The sequence below is a fragment of the Schistocerca cancellata genome, chromosome 5, assembly GCF_023864275.1.
Source record: "Schistocerca cancellata isolate TAMUIC-IGC-003103 chromosome 5, iqSchCanc2.1, whole genome shotgun sequence".
Taxonomy (NCBI): domain Eukaryota; kingdom Metazoa; phylum Arthropoda; class Insecta; order Orthoptera; family Acrididae; genus Schistocerca; species Schistocerca cancellata.
Genome location: NC_064630.1, coordinates 253,352,937 through 253,373,155, shown reverse-complemented (window position 1 = coordinate 253,373,155; position 20,219 = coordinate 253,352,937). Strand labels below are relative to the sequence as shown.

At 39.8% G+C, this 20,219-nt stretch overlaps 1 protein-coding gene across 3 annotated transcripts in view; it reads right to left on the bottom strand.

The window, feature by feature from the left end:
- Positions 1-20,219, bottom strand: part of LOC126188902 (microcephalin) — a 278,114-nt gene that overhangs the window by 169,705 nt on the left and 88,190 nt on the right. For all 3 annotated transcript variants that reach the window (XM_049930587.1, XM_049930589.1, XM_049930588.1), the window contains exon 3: positions 18,968-19,077. In XM_049930587.1, coding sequence (XP_049786544.1) covers positions 18,968-19,077 — 110 coding nt within the window. The remainder of the gene's footprint in view (positions 1-18,967; positions 19,078-20,219) is intronic.

The window sequence follows — 20,219 nt, the reverse complement described above, 5'->3', positions numbered from 1 at the left end:
AGCAGAAAATGTGAAACTCTTATTTTGTATAAATAGAAGTATTTTTCATTAAATATCAACACATTTCTGTTCATTTAAAAACTGTATGTTTCCTAAGAGTTACATTGTATTATGACAACTGTAATAATGAACAACATACCATCTCTGCACCAGCTTTATATTGCGTGGTGGGAACCAGAATGCACATTTTCTTAACGAAACATAGCAGTTAATAATTATCATCTAAAAAAGGAATAATCTGAGAAATTTAAGCCTAAATAAAAGTAGAAAAATATTAAGTTAATGTATCAAATGTAACATAGCAAAAAGTTTTAGGGTAGTTTTCATTTATGCAATAAATATGTAATTTTGGACAATGATTGATTAATTTCAAATATCTTATGAACTAATGGAAATACAGACAACAATGAAGAATGCCTGAAACCTACAACAGAGCATGTTTAATTTGGTGTATTAATATCGTAAACTGGCATATTAGTTAAACAGTTATAAGCTATACTACATATATGTCATTAAGTATCATTGTAAATTTTAATTGGGGGGGGGGGGAGGGGGGGGGACAGTAGGAGACTGACTACATAGGGCAGGTGCTGCATATCTGCAGGTCTTCGGTGATCGTGATCAACTGGTCAGCATGAATAGTGTTCGATCAGCTAATGTTTGTGCCATTATTATTCCAGGAGCACATGAAGAGTTCGATCATAATTTATTACTTTTACAATACAGACAACCGAAGAAATAACAGAAAGGTGGGAAATAGGAGCTGGAGAAACTGAAACAGAGGTTGTCCAGAGTCTCAAAGGGAACACTGGACAATGACTTGGCAGAAAATCCTAAAAGATTTTGGTCTTATGTCAAAGCGGTAGGTGGATCAAAACAAAATGTCCAGACACTCTGTGACCAAAGTGGTACTGAAACAGAGGAAGACAGACTAAAGGCCGAAATACTAAATGTCTTTTTCCAAAGCTGTTTCACAGAGGCAGACTGCACTGTAGTTCCTTCTCTAGATTGTCGCACAGATGACAAAATGGTAGGTATCGAAATAGACGACAGAGGGATAGAGAAACAATTAAAATCGCTCAAAAGAGGAAAGGCCGCTGGACCTGATGGGATACCAGTTTGATTTTACACACAGTACGTGAAGGAACTTGCCCCCCCTTCTTGCAGCGGTGTACCTTAGGTCTCTAGAAGAGCGTAGCATTCCAAAGGATGGGAAAAGGGCACAGGTCATCCCAGTTTTCAAGAAGGGACGTCAAACAGATGTGCAGAACTATAGACCTGTATCTCTAACGTCGATCAGTTGTAGAATTTTGGAACACTTAGACTTTTCTGGAGACTAGAAATCTACTCTGTAGGAATCAGCATGGGTTTCAAAAAAGACGGTCGTGTGAAACCCAGCTTGTGCTATTCGTCCACGAGACTCAGAGGGCCACAGACACGGGTTCACAGGTAGATGCCGTGTTTCTTGACTTCCGCAAGGTGTTCGATACAGTTCCCCACAGACGTTTAATGAACAAAGTAAGGGCATATGGACTATCAGACCAATTGTGTGATTGGATTGAAGAGTTCCTAGATAACAGAACGCAGCATGTCATTCTCAATGGAGAGAAGTCTTCCGAAGTAAGAGTGATTTCAGGTGTGCCGCAGGGGAGTGTCATAGGATCGTTGCTATTCACAATATACATAAATGACCTTGTGGATGACATCGGAAGTTTACTGAGGCTTTTTGCAGAAGGTGCTGTGGTGTATCGAGAGGTTGTAACAATGGAAAATTGTACTGAAATGCAGGAGGATCTGCAGCAAATTGATGCATGGTGCAAGGAATGGTAATTCAATCTCAATGTAGACAAGTGTAAAGTGCTGCAAATACATAGAAAGATAGATCCCTTATTATTTAGCTACAAAACAGCAGGTCAGCTTCTGGAAGCAGTTAACTCCGTAAATTATCTGGGAGTACGCATTAGGAGTGATTTAAAATGGAATGATCATATAAAGTTGATCGTTGGTAAAGCAGATGCCAGACTGAGATTCATTGGAAGAATCCTAAGGAAATGCAATCCGAAAACAAAGGAAGTAGGTTACAGTACGCTTGTTCGCCCACTGCTTGAATACTGCTCAGCAGTATGGGATCCGTACCAGATAGGGTTCATAGAAGAGAGAGAGAAGATCCAACGGAGAGCAGCGCGCTTCGTTACAGGATCATTTAATAATCGCAAAAGCGTTACGGAGATGATAAACTCCAGTGGAAGATTCTGCAGGAGGGACACTCAGTAGCTCGGTACGGGCTTTTGTTGAAGTTTCGAGAACATACCTTCACTGAGGAGTCAAGCAGTATATTGCTCCCTCCTATGTATATCTCGCGAAGAGACCATGAGGATAAAATCAGAGAGATTAGAGCCCACACAGAAGCATACCGACAATCCTCCTTTCCACGAACAATACGAGACTGGAATAGAAGGGAGAACCGATAGAGGTACTCAAGGGTACCCTCCGCCACACACCGTCAGGGGGCTTGCAGAGTATGGATGTAGATGTAGATGTAGAAATAGGTGAAAGAAATACAATAGAAGACGAATGGCTGGCTTTGAGAGATAGTGAACACAGCTGATAAACAACTAGAAAAAATGAAAATGTCTAATACTTTTAATATCTACTGTTTTATCCAAGGATACGTAACTGTTAAAAGGACACGTTATAAAACTGCAGTAAACTAAGCAGCATTAGGGAATATAGATGTCTAAAAATGAAAGTGAAGGAAATGCAGAGTGGCAAAGCAGGATGACAAAGGGGTGAAATGCAAAGCTGTGTAAGTATGCAAGTATGCAGAACAGGAGGGGGGGGGGGGGGGGGGGGCACTTAAGAAGAAAGAGATGCAGCTGAGCTCCCTGCCACCGTTGGATAAGCAGCAGCCAGCAGCAAGTCGCACTCTTAGCTCACTTATTTGTTTTATAGTTTAATTCTTAATTTCTTACATTTTTTTGGGTACTTTCATAGTTTAATTCACAAATTTCGGGCGTATTACAGTATTTGAGAGTTGTAGAATTGCGTAGTCATCAGTCAACTGTTTGTTTTGAATGGCTTGTGATATAAAAGAGAGGAGAGAAAAATTCTTAGGGATGGATAGGGCCTGCGCCTGTTTTGTACGGATTCATGGGGAATTGGCCACTGTCCGTAAACAGCTGGAAGCTGTGTTGGCCGTGGTCGACAGGCTTCAGGCCATTGCCCTGGGCCGCGGTGACATTGGGACATCTGAGGCGAGCGCTTTGGCGCCTCTGGAACTGTAGCATCGCCTGAGATCTCTGATGCCACTGCGCCCTCGGATTCGGACGTCCCTGCTGGTTGACACTTGCCTGATGGTGATTGGCGAACTGTGGCAAGGTCGTGAATCCATGGATGGAAGGCAAAAGTTGGTGCTGGCCGCAAGGTTGTACCCTTACACTTCCGTAACAGGTTTGAGGTACTGCCAACTTCTGAAAGTACTTCTGAGCTAGCAAAGGTGGCCTCGCCTGCTGCTGCAGTGGCCAGTATTCCTGAGAGGTCCAGACAAGCACAGAGGGTTGGACTGCTTGTCATTGAGAGCTCCTATGTGAGGCATATGATGGAGCCCCTTAGGGATATGGCAGCTAAGGATGGGAAGAAAGCCAATGTGCACTCCCGTATGCATACTGGATGGGGGGGGGGGGGGGGGGGAGTAATTCAAGATGTGGAAAGGGTCCTTCCAGATGCCATGAAGGGTACAGGGTGCAGACAACTGCAGGTAGTGGCTCATGTCAACACTAATGACATGCGTCACTATGGATCGGAAGAGATTCTCTCTGGTTTCCGGTAGCTATATGAGTTGGTGAAGATTGCCAGTCTCACTAGCGAGATGAAAGTAGAGCTCACTATCTGCAGCATTGTCAACAGGACCGACTGCAGACCTTTGGTATATTGTGCTACAGGGTGGTGGGGTTTTGGGTTCAACTAAATAGGTCAGGTGTCCACTACATACAGGAGGTGGCTACACAGGTAGCAGGGACTGTGTGGTGTGGACTGGGCAGTTTTTTAGTTTAGACAGTCTCGGGAAAGATCAAAAAGGGCTCCAGTCTCAAAGGGTACAGGGCAAAGAAACAACGAGAAATGACCAAGCAACAGTCAGTATTGTGGTTGTAAATTGTCGTAGCTGTGTTGGAAAAGTACCAGAGCTTCAAGTGATGATAGAAAGCACTGAAGCTGATATTACAGGAACAGAAAGCTGGCTAAAGCCGGAGATAAAATCTGCCGAAACTTTTACAGAGGTGCAAACCATGTTCAGAAAGGATAGATTAAATAAAGTAGATGGTGGTGATGTGTGTGTGTCTGTTGGTAGTAGTATATCTTGTAATGAAGTTGAAACAGATAGTTCCTGCAAATTACTATGGGCAGAGGTTATACTCAACAGCAGTACCAAAATAGTAATTGGATCCTTCTACCAACACCCCGACTCAGATGATATAATACCTGAACAGTTCAAAGAAAACTTGAATCTCATTGCAAATAAGTACCCCACTCATACAGTTATAATTGGTGGAGACTTCAATCTACCCTCGATTTGTTGGCGATAGTACATGTTCAAAGCCGGTGGTAGACAGAGAACATCTTCCGAAATTTTACTAAATGCTTTCTCTGAGAATTACTTTGTACAATTAGTTCATGAGCCCACACAAATTTTAAATGGCTGCGAAAACACACTTGACCTCCTGGCCACAAATCAAATAATCCTTATCTAATAAGAGATCGTCATGACGGTTACAGGGATTAGTGAACACAAGGTCATTGTAGTAAGGCTCAAAACCATATCAACCAAAACCACATATTATATATATATATATATATATATATATATATATATATATATATATAATAGAGGGAAACATTCCACGTGGGAAAAATATATTTAAAAAGAAAGATGATGAGACTTACCCAACAAAAGCGCTGGCAGGTCGATAGACACACAAATAAACAAATAAACAAGCTCAAACTCTTTGCCTTTACAAATGTCTGCTTGTGTCTTGTATGTATGGATGGATATGTGTGTGTGTGCGAGTGTATACCTGTCCTTTTTTCCCCCTAGGGTAAGTCTTTCCGCTCCCGGGATTGGAATGACTCCTTACCCTCTCCCTTAAAACCCATATCCTTTTGTCTTTCCTTCTCCTTCCCTCTTTCCTGATGAGGCAACCGTTGGTTGCGAAAGCTGAGTTTTGTGTGTATGTTTGTGTTTATTTGTGTGTCTATCGACCTGCCAGCGCTTTTGTTGGGTAAGTCTCATCATCTTTCTTTTTAAATATATATATATATATATATATATATATATATATAAAAGAAAGATGAGACTTACCAAACAAAAGCGCTGGCAGGTCGATAGACACACAAACAAACACAAACATACACACAAAATTCTAGCTTTCGCAACCAACGGTTGCCTCGTCAGGAAAGAGGGAAGGAGAGGGAAAGACAAAAGGATTTGGGTTTTAATGGAGAGGGTAAGGAGTCATTCCAATCCCGGGAGCGGAAAGACTTACCATAGGGGGAAAAAAGGACTGGTATACACTCGCGCGCACACACACACACATATCCATCCGCATATACACAGACACAAGCAGACATTTGTAAAGGCAAAGAGTTTGGGCAGAGATGTCAGTCGGGGCGGATGTACAGAGGCAAAGATGATGTTGAAAGACAGGTGAGGTATGAGAGGCGGCAAATTGAAATTAGAAATTAGCGGAGATTGAGGCCTGGCGGATAGCGAGAAGAGAGGATATGCTGAAGGGCAAGTTCCCATCTCCGGAGTTCTGACAGGTTGGTATTAGTGGGAAGTATCCAGATAACCCGGACGGTGTAGCACTGTGCCAAGATGTGCTGGCTGTGCACCAAGGCATGTTTAGCCACAGGGTGATCCTCATTACCAACAAACACTGTCTGCCTGTGTCCATTCATGCGAATGGACAGTTTGTTGCTGGTCATTCCCGCATAGAACGCTTCACAGTGTAGGCACATCAGTTGGTAAATCACGTGGGTGCTTTCACACGTGGCTCTGCCTTTGATTGTGTACACCTTCCGGGTTACAGGACTGGAATAGGTGGTGGTGGGAGGGTGCATGGGACAGGTTTTACACCGGGGGCGGTTACAGGGGTAGGAGCCAGAGGGTAGGGAAGGTGGTTTGGGGATTTCATAGGGATGAACTAAGAGGTTGCGAAGGTTAGGTGGACGGCGGAAAGACACTCTTGGTGGAGTGGGGAGGAGAGGGAAAGACGAAAGGATTTGGGTTTTAACGTAGAGGGTAAGGAGTCATTCCAATCCCGGGAGCGGAAAGACTTACCTTAGGGGGAAAAAAGGACAGGTATACACTCGCACACACACACATATCCATCCGCATATACACATCCTCTCAAACCCAGAACCTCCCACAGAAGAACCACAAAAGTGCCCCACTTGTGACAGGATACTTTCCGGGACTGGATCAGATTCTGAATGTGGCTCTCCAGCAGGGATACGACTTCCTCAAATCCTGCCCTGAAATGAGATCCATCCTTCATGAAATCCTCCCCACTCCACCAAGAGTGTCTTTCCGCCGTCCACCTAACCTTCGTAACCTCTTAGTTCATTCCTATGAAATCCCCAAACCACCTTCCCTACCCTCTGGCTCCTACCCTTGTAACCGCCCCCGGTGTAAAACCTGTCCCATGCACCACCCCACCACCACCTACTCCAGTCCTGTAACCCGGAAGGTGTAACAATCAAAGGCAGAGCCACGTGTGAAAGCACCCACGTGATCTACCAACTGACCTGCCTACACTGTGATGCATTCTATGTGGGAATGACCAGCAACAAACTGTCCATTCGCATGAATGGACACAGGCAGACAGTGGTTGTTGGTAATGAGGATCACCCTGTGGCTAAACATGCCTTGGTGCACGGCCAGCACATCTTGGCGCAGTGTTACACCGTCCGGGTTATCTGGATACTTCCCACCAACACCAACCTATCCGAACTCCGGAGATGGGAACTAGCTCTTCAATATATCCTCTCTTCCCGTTAACCACCAGGCCTCAATCTCCGCTAATTTCAAGTTGCCACCACTCATACCTCACCTGTCATTCAACAACATCTTTGCCTCTGCACTTCTGCCTCGACTGACATCTCTGCCCAAACTCTTTGTCTTTAAATATGTCTGCTTGTGTCTGTATATTTGTGGATGGATATGTGTGTGTGTGCGCGCGAGTGTATACCCGTACCTTTTTCCCCCTAAGGTAAGTCTTTCCGCTCCCAGGACTAGAATGACTCCTTACACTCTCCCTTAAAACCCACATCCTTTCATCTTTCCCTCTCCTTCCCTCTTTCCTGACGAGGCAACAGTTTGTTGCGAAAGCTTGAATTTTGTGTGTATGTTTGTGTGTCTGTCGACCTGCCAGCACTTTTATATATATATATAAAACAGCAGATAAAAATTCGCTTGATGCTTTCCTAAGAGAGAGTCTCCATTCCTTCCAAGCTAATTATGTAAGTGTAGATCAGATATGGCTCAAATTCAAAGATACAGTATCAACAGCAATAGATAGATTCATACTGCCTAAGTTAATAAGAGATGAGACTGACCCACCATGGTACACAAAACACGTCAGAACAATGTTGTAGAAGCAATGAAAAAAAGCACGCCAAATTCAGAAGGACGCAAAATCCCCAAGACTGGATAAGTATCACGGAAGCTTGAAATTTAGTGCGGACATCAATGGGAGATGCTTTTAATAGTTTCCACAGTGAAACATTGTCTCAAAATATGATAGAAAACCCAAAGATATTCTGGTCGTATGCAAAGTACACCAGTGGCAAAAAACAGTCAATACCGTCACTGCGCGATAGTGATGGAAATGTTACCGATGACGGTGCAACTAAAGCGAAGTTACGAAATACAGTTTTCCATAATTCCTTCACAAAAGAAGACGAAGTAAATATTCCAGAATTTGAAACCAAAACAGCTGTTAGCATGAGTGACATAAAAGAAGATATCTTAGGTGTTGCAAAATACTTAAGAAAGGCAAGCCTTCCAGTCCAGATGGTATACCAATCAGGTTCCTTTCAGAGTATGCAGACACAATAGTGCCTTTGTTAGCAATCGTATACAACCATTCACTTGACGAAAGGTCTGTTCCTAAACACTGGAAAGTAGCACAGGTCACACCAATATTCAAGAAAGGAAATAGGACTAACCCAATGAATTACAGACCCATATCACTTACCTCAACTGGCAGTAGGATTTTGGAGCATATACTGTACTCAAACATTAGGAATCACCTTGAAGAAAATGACTTATTTATACATAACCAATATGGATTGAGAAAATATTGTTCTTGTGCAACACAACTAGCTCTTTATTCCCATGAAGTAATGAGTGCTGTCAACAAGGGATCTCAGATCGATTCCATATTCCTAGATTTCCAGAAGGCTTTCGATACCGTTCCTCACAAGTGTGTATTAATCAAATTGCATGCATATGGAGTATTGTCTCAGTTATGTGACTGGATTTGTGATTTCCTCTCAGAGAGGTCACAATTTGTAGTGACAGACAGTAAATCATCGAGTAGAACAGAAGTGATATCTGGCGTTCCGCAAGGTAGTGTCATAGGCCCCCTGCTGTTCCTGATTTACGTAAATGATCTAGGTGATAATCTGAGCAGCCCCCTTAGATTGTTTGCAGATGACACTGTAATTTACAGTCTAGTAAAATCGTCAGATGGTCACTTCTAATTACAAAATGATCTAGAGAGAACTTCTGTATGACGTGAAAAGTAACAACTGGCACTAAACAAAGAAAAGTGTGAGGTCATCCACATTGGTACTAAAATAAATCTGATAAATTTCGGGTACATGATAAATCACACAAATCTAAGGGCTGTCAATTCAACTAAATACCTTGGAATTACAAATACGAGCAACTTAAATTGGAAAGACTACACAGATAAGGGGAAGTCTAAACAAAGACTGAGCTCTGTTGGCAGAACACTTAGAAGATGCGACAAACCAACTAAAGAGAGAGCCTGCATTACACTTGTCCATCCTCTGCTGGAATATTGCTGCGCGGTGTGGGATCCTTACCAGGTAGGATTGATGGAGGACATCGAAAAAGTGAAAAGAAGGGCAGCTCGTTTCGTGTTATCGCGCAATAGGGGTGACAGTGTCACTGATATGATACACAAGTTGGGGTGGCAGTCACTGAAACAAAGGTGGTTTTTTTTTCCCCAGCCTGATCTATTTATGAAATTTCAATCATAAAATTTCTCTTCTGAATATTTTGTTGACACCCACCTATGCAGGGAGAAATGATCATCATAATAAAATAATAGAAATTAGAGCTCAAATGGAAAGATTTGGTATTGCTTTTTCTCACATGCCACTTGAGAGTAAATGGTAGAGAATTAGTACAAAAATGGTTTCGATGAACCCTCTGCCAGGCACTTAAGTGTGAATTGCAGAGTAACCATGTAGCTGTAGATGTAGATGTGACAACATCAGCAACTCAGATGGCAAGTCAGTACTAAGTAAAGAAGAAAGGCTGAAAATTGGGATGAATATACAGAGGGACTATACACGGAAACAAACTTGAAGCTGGTATCAAAGAAAGGGAAGAAGATGAAAGTGAGCTTGGGATGTGACACTGTAAGAAGAATTTGTTGGAGCATTGAAAGATATGGGTCAAAATAAGACACCAGGAGTAAACCCCATTTCCTCAGAATTATTAATATCTTCAGTAGAACATACCATGATAAAACTGTTCCATCTGACATACAAGATCTACTGTCAGACAAAGAAGAATGTAATAATTCCAACTCTGAATAAGCCAGGAATTCCAACACTGAATAAGCCAGGAATTCCAACTCTGCATAAGCCAGGTACTGTGAGATTTGAATATTATCATACCAAAAAGTTTAAAAAAGTCATGGGTTCAAAATACTTTCATATTTTTACAGAAGAAGGGAAAAACTGGTGGAATTTCACATCGTGAAAGATCATTTTGGGTTCTGTAGAAGTATAGAAATGTGTGAGGCAATGTTCACCCTTAGATTTATCTCTGAAACACACTGAAGCAAGTATTTTGACAGTGTTTACTGGAATGTTCTCGGGGAAATTCTGGAGGTAAAATATAGGCAGTGAAAGGTTATTTACAACTCACGCAGCAGCGAGACTGTGATTTAATCAAAGGGCATAAAAGCAAAGTTGTAGTTGAGAAGGAAGTGAGACTGAGTCACAGTCTGTCTCTGGTGTTATTCCATTGGTACACTGAGCAAGCAGTACAGGAAACTAAAGAGAAATTTGGAAAAACAATTAAAATTATGAAGGTATAAAGTTTGTTGATGAGATTTTAGTTATGTCAGAAATGGCACAGGACTTGGAAAACCAGTTGAGTGGAATGGGTAATGTCTTTAAGATAAGTTTATAGAATGAAAATAAATAAAACAAGATTGCATAGTCTATGTCATGAGATGCTGAAGAGATTGCATAGTCAAATTATGACATGAGACGCTGAAACTAGTAGACAAGTTTTAGGACTTGGGGAGCAAAATAACTGATAACACAGAAGTAAATAGGATATAAGATGCAGACTGTCAATAGCAAGAAAAACTTTTCTGAAAGAGACCAATATGTTAAGACCTAATACAAAAAGAAAGTATTCATGTGGAGTGTTATATGGAACTGAAAGATGTATAATAGACTGCACAGGCAAGAAAACAACAGGAACTTTTGAAATGTAATACTACAGAAGACTGTTGAAGATTAGATGGGTAGTCAGGGATGGACGACATTCGTGCATAACTTGTTTACAAGACAGGATTTGATGAAAGAGCATATCCTAAAGCGTTAAGGAATCATTAATTTACCATCACGTTCAAATAATTAAACTAAATGATTATTTTTGATAATTTTGAATGTGGTAGGGTTGGCAGCTGCGATGAATTTTTTGAATGATTTCTTGAAGCCTTCAGCTGCCATTTTCTTTATTTCCTGTACAATTGTACAATTTTGGCCTTAGGCCATTTTGAAGTATTTTATGGATGATTTTTTTGGTAACAGATTATGTCATTGCTCCTATGACAACATGTTATGGTCATAAATTAGTTCCAGGTGTTCACACTATTATTTTTTATACTCTTATGTTTTCTGGTGTAAAAATAGGAGAGAAAAGTGTGATTTATTTTAATGGCTTGACTGATGCCACAAAATTTTCCCTCCAAGCAACTCACAGATCACTGAATTTTTCACAGTTGGTAACACTAGTCATTTTACCTCCAAATCATGTTGGTGCTGGTTGTCTGTGTACATACTGTGAAACTGTGTTTACAGTGATGTTTTATGGTTCTGTGGTGTACTTCAGCTTGTTATTTATTCTATAAAGTTCTTGCTACATTAACAAGCCATCTTGTATCTTGTGAACTTGCGTGTTTTTAGCTATAGGAATAAATCATGGAGTTTCCAAAGAAAGTGAGGTTATGAGGAAGGCAAAAGATGTTTCACCTCGGAAAGTTTCGGCTGTGTTAACACTTTTTGCTGAAAATCATTATACACAGCAAGAAATTGCTGACAGAATGAGAATATCACAGACAATTGTCAGCAGAATCAAACTTTCAGTGCAGAAAGGTGGTGAACACAAGCCAAACAGGAAAGGAAAATGACATAAAAGAAAAATCAGTTCTAGAACAATCAGAAGACTTACAAATATGGCAACAATGAACTGTAAACTTACTTCTACAGACATGAGCCATCAGCTGAAAGGTTTGGGTACTGAAGTTTCACCTGTAAAAGTGAGAGGAGGCTTTTTGAATGTGGTTTAAAGGCACGCCGACCAAGTAAAAAGCAGAAAATCACACCTGCCATGAAAACCAAAAGACTGCAGTGGACTAAACAACATCAGGAGTGGACAAGTGGGGACTGGGCTAAGCTATGTGCAATGATACGGTACATTAAGTGGGTCTGATCTCTAAAGTTAGGAGTTTTGGTTTGATATTGTGATGTTTTATTGATAAACAAGAAATGCACATTTGAATTTTGGGACTGTTGAGGTCTCCTATGCTACTATTCCCAACTTTTCTAACTAGCAATTTTGTACACATGCTTCATATATACTTCAGTGATGAATCTGTATTCACAGTGAATTAAGCAAGCAGCCAGTATGTTCGGCAAAGACCTGGAGAACAGTTCAAAGCTAAGCATGTGTAGCAATGTATGAAGCATCCAACTTCCGTTATGGTCTGGAGTGTGATGTCTGCGAAAGGCCCTGGTAGATTACACACTGTTGAAGGGACAATGGGGCAAGAACAGTATAAGGATATCCTTGAAAAGTAACTTTTTCCCCAAATAAATGAGTGGTTTCCTAATAAAGATGACATTTTTATGCATGATGGAGCAACTTGCCACAAAGGCAAAAATGTTTCCAAGAACTTGGAAAAAAAAAAGCAATTGAAAGTGTTGCCCTGGCCAGGGAATAGCCCTGATATTAACCCAATTGTAATTTATGGGCTATTGTGAAACAGAGGATAAGGAAATTTACAATAACCACCAAACAAGATCTCACGGAGAAGCTAGAGGAAATCTGGTACCATGACAATGATATTAAAATGTCATGTCAAAAGTTAATAAAAACTATGCCAAACAGGATACAATCTGTACGTAGATGCAAATGTGTAATAAATGTAAAGTTTTGGAAAAAAAGATTTAGTCTAATATTCTGAACACATCTGTAGTAATGGAAGCAACTGTGGGGAGTAAAAATTGTTAAGGGAAATGTTGGCTTCACTACAGTAAGCAGGTTCGAACAGATGTAGGTTGTAATAGCTATGCAGAGATGAAGATGCTTGCACAGGATACACTAGCATTAAGAGCAGCATAAAATCAGTCATGACTAACTCAAGGGAAGGGCAGGGGACAAACAGTCAGCTGTATACAGCTGCATGTGTGTTCATCTATGAACTTTCATCAGTTACAGGTCAGAAATCTTTCAAACACACTCCTTGCACTGAACTGTATAACGTTTGTCGTGCTGAAGAACAGTATCTCATACCTCCATTTTTTTGTAAATACGCAACAGTCTACTGAAGTATTTTAATACGCAGTTTGTAAGAAAGATTCTGTGTTACCAAAAAAGCTTCCTGATTTGTGTGGTTTTACCAGTGTTAAGACACTGAGTTGTTGTATTTGGGCACAAATAAGAAGGGGTAGTGTAACATTTTCCCTTGTTCCTCCAACTTCTCGAGCATCACTTGACGTTGACAAGAAGAGATTCCAACACTAAAGGATGAGTAAAAGATTAAAAATAGTAGCCAGATATGAGGAACATCAGGTTAAGAAGGATGTAGGTTGCAGTAGTTATTCAGGAACGAAAAGGCTTGCACAGGATAGTGTAGTGTGGAGAGCTGCATCAAACCAGTCTCCAGACTGAAGACAACAACAACAACAACAACAACAACAACAACAACAAGAGTAACATGCAACATGTCTCTTTACTGTGGACAAAATAATTTCCAAACCAATGGCAAAAAGAATAACACAAACTATTTTACAGAAGGGGATATTATGCACAATAAAATGACCTTAGAAGGTAATTCCCAATATGTCTTTAATATTGTTCATCAGAGAAGGGCCCTAAAAAGCAAGAAGAAGCCAATAGCATCCCCAGTTGCAAAAAAATGTTTAGATACTGCTCCTCCATCTATTGTTGTACACTTTCTCTTGCGTTTAAAAAAAAGCACCTATGAGGTTTTGTTTCTAAAAGAAACCTACAATTAGACAACACTGGCATAGGAAAACAATATGACCCATTACTCGACTCAGTGAAACGCCAGTTACAAAGTTATTGTAATTGGCACACAGCTGCAGCAGTATGTCACAAAGAATACTCTTAGAGTGAGGAAATGTGTTCTTCACTATAAATTAGCTCTCATAAGAAGAAAGGATGGTTAAACTGTTGGACAGGCTGTAAATAAATTACAACAGCATATGAAAAATGAGATTTATTTCTTGGATAAAAATGAAGGCAATTAAAGCTCAAGACACGGAACATTTAGTAAAAAATGATACAAATGTATGTAAAGGAATAAAAGATTGTGTGGTGGTCAGAAAGAGCAAAGATCATAAAACCTGAGATGTACAAAGACATTATATTGCACGCATGCGTGCAAGCACACACACACGCACAAGTAAACAGTATTAAAAGCTATGCTATTCAACACTCCCACTCGTGTTGATTTCAGAGACACAATTGATGATGATATACGACTAGTCTACAACTTTTCTTTTGATAGTGGTTTTGTGAATTTGTCTGCCAACTAACCTTCTAATTTAACATAAGAGATAAGAACAGAACCATCATTTATTTTTTCATAAGCATAATGGAGCTTTGTATCGATATGTTTAGTCCTTTTGCAATGTTCATTGTTTCCCATTAATTGAAATGCACTTTTGTTGTCCACAGAGAGTGGTGCTGGTTGCTCTATATTAACTCCAAGCCCCTGTAAGAATGTACCAAGCCCGGTGATTTCAGCAATTTTTCCAGACGCTGCAACATACTCGTCACAGATCTGGCAACACATTTTGCCTGCACGATGTCCGTGTAACAGGTTCCCCAGTCAGTACACTGACAAATATCAACATCTCTAGCAAAATCAACACCTTGTCACACAAGAAGTTTAAGTTTATTTCCACTGTATATGTAGCACCATTGTCTCTTGTACCCTGAAGATACTTCAGGCTGCATTTAACAGCAGTTCTACACTCATGTGCAGCCTTGTTAAGGAAACTACTTGCTTGACTGGCAGAAAACATTATATCATGTCTTGTCACTGTGGCAGCAAACATCAAACCACCTACAGCCTCATGAAATAGAACATAGATTCTTACCATCATTTACTGTGTACTGTCCTAAATGCAAGTTTAAACTGCAATCAGTGAGTGTTGTGTAGGACTTGCAGTTATTTATGCTCAATTTTTCTAAGGGGCAACTAATTGCTGCCCTCTTAGCAGATAAACAGTTCTTTACTTTCATTGTCTTGCTTGATTGCCAATTCTACATAGTGAATGAGTTTGTCAGCCACAATTTCAAAATGAGTTTTGATTTCTTCAAGTATTTTATTTATAGTTGCTATTGATTTACTTACAATTAATGCATTTATAAAAAAAAGCCAAAAATACTTTTTGGCCATCAACTTGAGCATGAAACACAGTCATCTGAATTAAGCTATTTGAAATTTAATAAAATTAATAAACTGAACAAATTTTTGATTTCAGCACCGAGGAGTCTGCTTCAGTCCATAAAGGCTTTCGTTTAATTTGCAAACTAAATTTGCATTTTCACTAATGAAACCTTCAGGCTGTTTCATGAATAAATCATCTTGCAAATCACCATTGAGAAAAGCGGTTTCCACAACAAACTGCTTCCTGTCCATATCATACAATCCTGCCAAAGCCAAAGAATACAAGTTAATTCATACTGAACAACAGGGGAAAAAGTTTCTCCATAATCAAGTTCATATTTCTGAGAATACCCTTCTGCAAATATTCTAGATTTATACCTCATTAAGCTACCATCTGGTTTACATTTCATTTTGTGAATCCACCTACAATCAAGTCTGGCAATCTGGAGATAGATCCACTAAATACTGGGTCTTATTTAGCAACAATGAAGACATTTCATCTTTCATTACTGTGCACCACTTGTCAGAGTTTCCAGATGTCATCACCTCCCTGACAATGTGCAGCTCGTCAAATACTGCTGCATAAGCCATGACAGTTTGGAAACAAACTGGGGGGCAAAGTTCATAACAATTTCTTTGAATCATCCCTAACTGACCCACATCTCATTAGCATAGAGTCCTCGATCTTGCAGAAAATCTTCTTCATTTTGAAAAGGTCATTGAACTTCTTTTCCCTCTGCTTCAGTCAGGAACTTGCACTCGTATATAATGTTGTTTGGCCTGAGTTCTGTAGGACACATTTTAACATTTCCATTGAGAACCAAGCCTGGTGAAACAGTTTTCTTCTTTGTTAACCGACCATACAGTCTATAATTGTTACTGTAATCATTGTAAGCAACCATTACCATCATCCTCGATTTACTTTGAAATTTGGATCATAACCATTTGGGAGTAGGCATAAAACATTCAGCACTACCTCTCCTCATATACTTTAATGTTGTTTTCTCTTAAGGCACCTCATTACAATTAGGCTTTCACGGACAGTGATGCAGTGTATACACTGTCATGTTGACCAGAATCAAGATGCATTCTGTGAGCACTTTCCACTACCGATCTGATTTCATGTTCAACTTTACCATTCTGCTCTGTTGTGTATGCTTTCATGGACAATACCAGTCTCCTTGAGATGAATGAAGTTGATCATTAACAAATTCTGTCCCATTAGCAGTCCCAATAACTTTAAGCTTATTCCTTGATTGCCATCCCACCAACTGTTGAAACTCTAAGAACACATAAGTGGCGTCACTTATGTTCTTATGAAAGAACACAAACCTATATGAAATACCGTCATCTTTGAAAATAACAAAATGGTGAGCACCATCTAACTATGTGTATGGCATCCTTCCACATACATAAGCATGAATAAATTCTCCTGGACCACAGGCATGAGTCTGAAAACTTGATCTAAATCCCTTCCTATGCAGTTTACCATACTGACATGAAGAAGTACTTACTTAAAGCATTTGATTTTATTTCTGGAATAAAAACCACGGTCAGCCATTTTCTTCAAATTCTCGTACTTACTCAAAGCATTTGATTTTATTTCTGGAATAAAAACCACGGTCAGCCATTTTCTTCAAATTCTCGTGTCCCAATCTCAAATTTTCTTGCTTGTTCCACATTTTCCCCATACAAAATAACATTCTGTAACATTGATTTTCTGTTTTTAAATCACTTGCCACTAGCCTCTCTCTAAATACCTCAATCTTATTACTGTTGCATGTGGCTTCTAAACTTTTACTAGCTACTGTTCCTACTGAAAAGAGATATTTTTATTTTTTCAGACCAAATACATACTATGTCTCCCCCAGTGGACGAGGTTCCCATACACTATTTACTAGTGCATTTAACTTCACTGGTCCAATACCATCACATAGACAACTGAATTATCTCCAATGTGAACAGGAATTTCGAACTTCCCCTACTGGTTTAAGAATTAAAACCATTCCTTGTGTGAGGTCACATGTTTCGATGCAGTGCTATCAGCAAACCAAACAATTTGTCCTCTTAAATTACTTTGGAAACATTGACCCTGACCTTGGTCCCTTTCGTGGCTACCATCTAGAGCTGCAAATGCAGCTGCTATTTCTTCAATCTGTGACATACATTTCTCTTCATTCAGTGACCTTGCTGTTAAATTGCCAAAAGTCTGCCTGCTTTCGTCACCCAAGTCCCAAGCTGTAACAAATTAATCATATTTTGATGGAAGTCCACCTAAAATTTTGGCAATCTTGTCTACTGTTCACCAACACCTGCAAGAGGCTGTGCTAATGTTATGTTGTGCAATAGCATGACAGCACAACATCTTATATTTGAAGAACTATTGTTTCAACACTCGCTGCTCATGAATTGTCTTAAACCAATTCCACATACCACATAGCACACGGCATGACAGTTCCATACCAGACAAAATAAAAGGCATTGTTTTTGCATTAAACTCATCCCACAAGTAGTTCTGTGCATCTGTACCTTCAATCGGCCTTACTTTACTTCCGTGAACAATGTCTAGCAATTTCTCAGCTCAAAAGGTACATTCTATTTGATACTTCCATAACTAAAAATCTACTCCATGAAATTTTTGGAGACTGAAAAGCTTTGTTCATTCCATCTCTTACCCTTTCATTTTCCAAGTAAAACCCTCAATATAACTGAACACACTCTGGAGCCTTGATTGACGTGAAGAAAATAAAAACTTCTATAGAAAATTAACACATTTTCTCTGGGCTCATAGCCTGTTGGACAGGCTGTGATTAAATTAAAACTGTATAGGTTGATTGAAATTTATTTCTTGGATAGAAACAAAGGCACTTATCACTGAATGGCAACTAATGTACTTGCATCCTTACTTTCCAAATCAACCCCAACTGACTCTTTCTCTGGGCTCATAGCCTGTTGGACAGGCTGTGATTAAATTAAAACTGTATAGGTTGATTGAAATTTATTTCTTGGATAGAAACAAAGGCACTTATCACTGAATGGCAACTAATGTACTTGCATCCTTACTTTCCAAATCAACCCCAACTGACTCTCATACTCTTGTGGACGTCTACAGTGGACACAGTGGAACAATCTACCAAATTTAAAAACTTTTGCCATAACTTCTTTCTATTTGCTTTAAATGTTTGCCGAACCTCTGCTCTAGCTCTCTGAAAGGCTGCTAGGTTCACTTCTGATGGTCAAGACTTGAACCTTTCCTGTGTCACCCACCTGTCCCAGACTGCAGAACAACAGTCATCAATTCACTGTAAGACCCTGTCTCTTTTGTTGTCCTCAGGTATGTCAGATGGGTGAATCAGGGGGTGGTGTATCATGTTTGTAATGATTCCTCCAGTTCTGCAAAGTGTGTCTGTGATCGTCACATGACTCTAAAGCATACAGTTTGCTGTGCTGAGTAGTTATTTTGACAGCTTCCTTTTACAGACTGTCTCTGTAGTAGGTAGAAACAACAACAAAGAACTTAAACTGATGAAAGTTTCTACTCAAATTTACAGTCTAAAATAGTTTGGAAGACACTGATGCATTTTGAAAAGAAAATTAGTAAAATACACAGAAAATATGGTGGTCTTATCACATTTCACAAACTCAAGACAAATAGCCATGTGCTATCCAGCTTTTGTGATGATGCAAAACCACATTACATAGTCTGGTTTTTTAACTGCTTTACAAAATGGTAAACAAACATCACCATCTTATAATAAGAATTTACATACTTCATCTGAAAATGTGTCTGAAACTACTGCACCAAGCCTCTGTAACTGATCTTTGACTCCCATAGATCTGTTATCACCACCAGACCGCACTTCCACATATGCAATGACATCTGAAACAAGAAAACAAAAAAGGATCATTTATCAAATTACATACATATATACACAGACAATACTAATAATGCTTGAAAACATGAATCATTGTTGTTAATATACAGAGTGCCTATAACTAAAGTTCCAGTTTTAAAATGGTGTAGAAAGAAAACCTCTGCTCAGAATGAAGTCAAATTTGAACAGCATATTCTTAATGCAAAGGAGAAGTCTCTGGGGGGAAGAAAAAAAAATAAAAATAAAAAAAATGAAAATTTTACCAAGAGATGGCAGTGTAAGTGTCTTAATGTAAATGGGGCCAATTACAATTGACACATGAATTACAATATGACTGCTATGGTTTGAATTTCACATTACACCATCCATGCCGTGCATGACTGCACAAATTCACCAGCAACCAGTTACAGCACTGTTACCTAAGCCCATCCACCAAGGTCATATCACATCAGGTGGAAAACTAAGTCTTTAATTGTCGTGAGGCCAAAAACATCAAAGAAGCAAAATGACATCAGTTTTTCATGGTCCTGGGACCAAAAACTGCATAAAAAGCAAATTAACATTGGTTTCTAATTGTCATGAGATTGGCGCAAGATACATTCAGTATGCTGTTCGCTTTTTCTGCCCCAAGTTGAAACTGAGTAACAGCATGTTCCACTACAGATCAGAGTGTCTCAGGGGTTACATTCAGGATACATTGTGCAATGCATGCCATCAACTCAGCTGCACTCACGGTGGAGCACTAAACCCAACATCTTTCAGATAACCACACAGCCAAAAGTCACACAGATTAAGATCAGGTGATCGCGAGTGTCAGGCTCTAGGGAAATGATGGCTGATAATTCTAGCATTTCCGAAATGCTTCTGCAGCAGCCACTTCACTGGCCGTGCAATGTGCAGAGGAGTGCCAACTTGCATAAAAATTATCCTAAACAGACAGCTAGTGTTGAAGGGCTGGAATGATGATGATGGTGTGCAAAAGAGTCTCACAGTATATACCAGTGATGGTACACGTAACAGGACCAGCAGGACTCATCACTTTCAAAAAATACGGTCCTCTGATAAACAATGCCATCACCCACAGTACACAGTCGGCATTTCCAATGGTACCTTGAAGTTTGTGCCCATATTTGCAATTCTGCATATT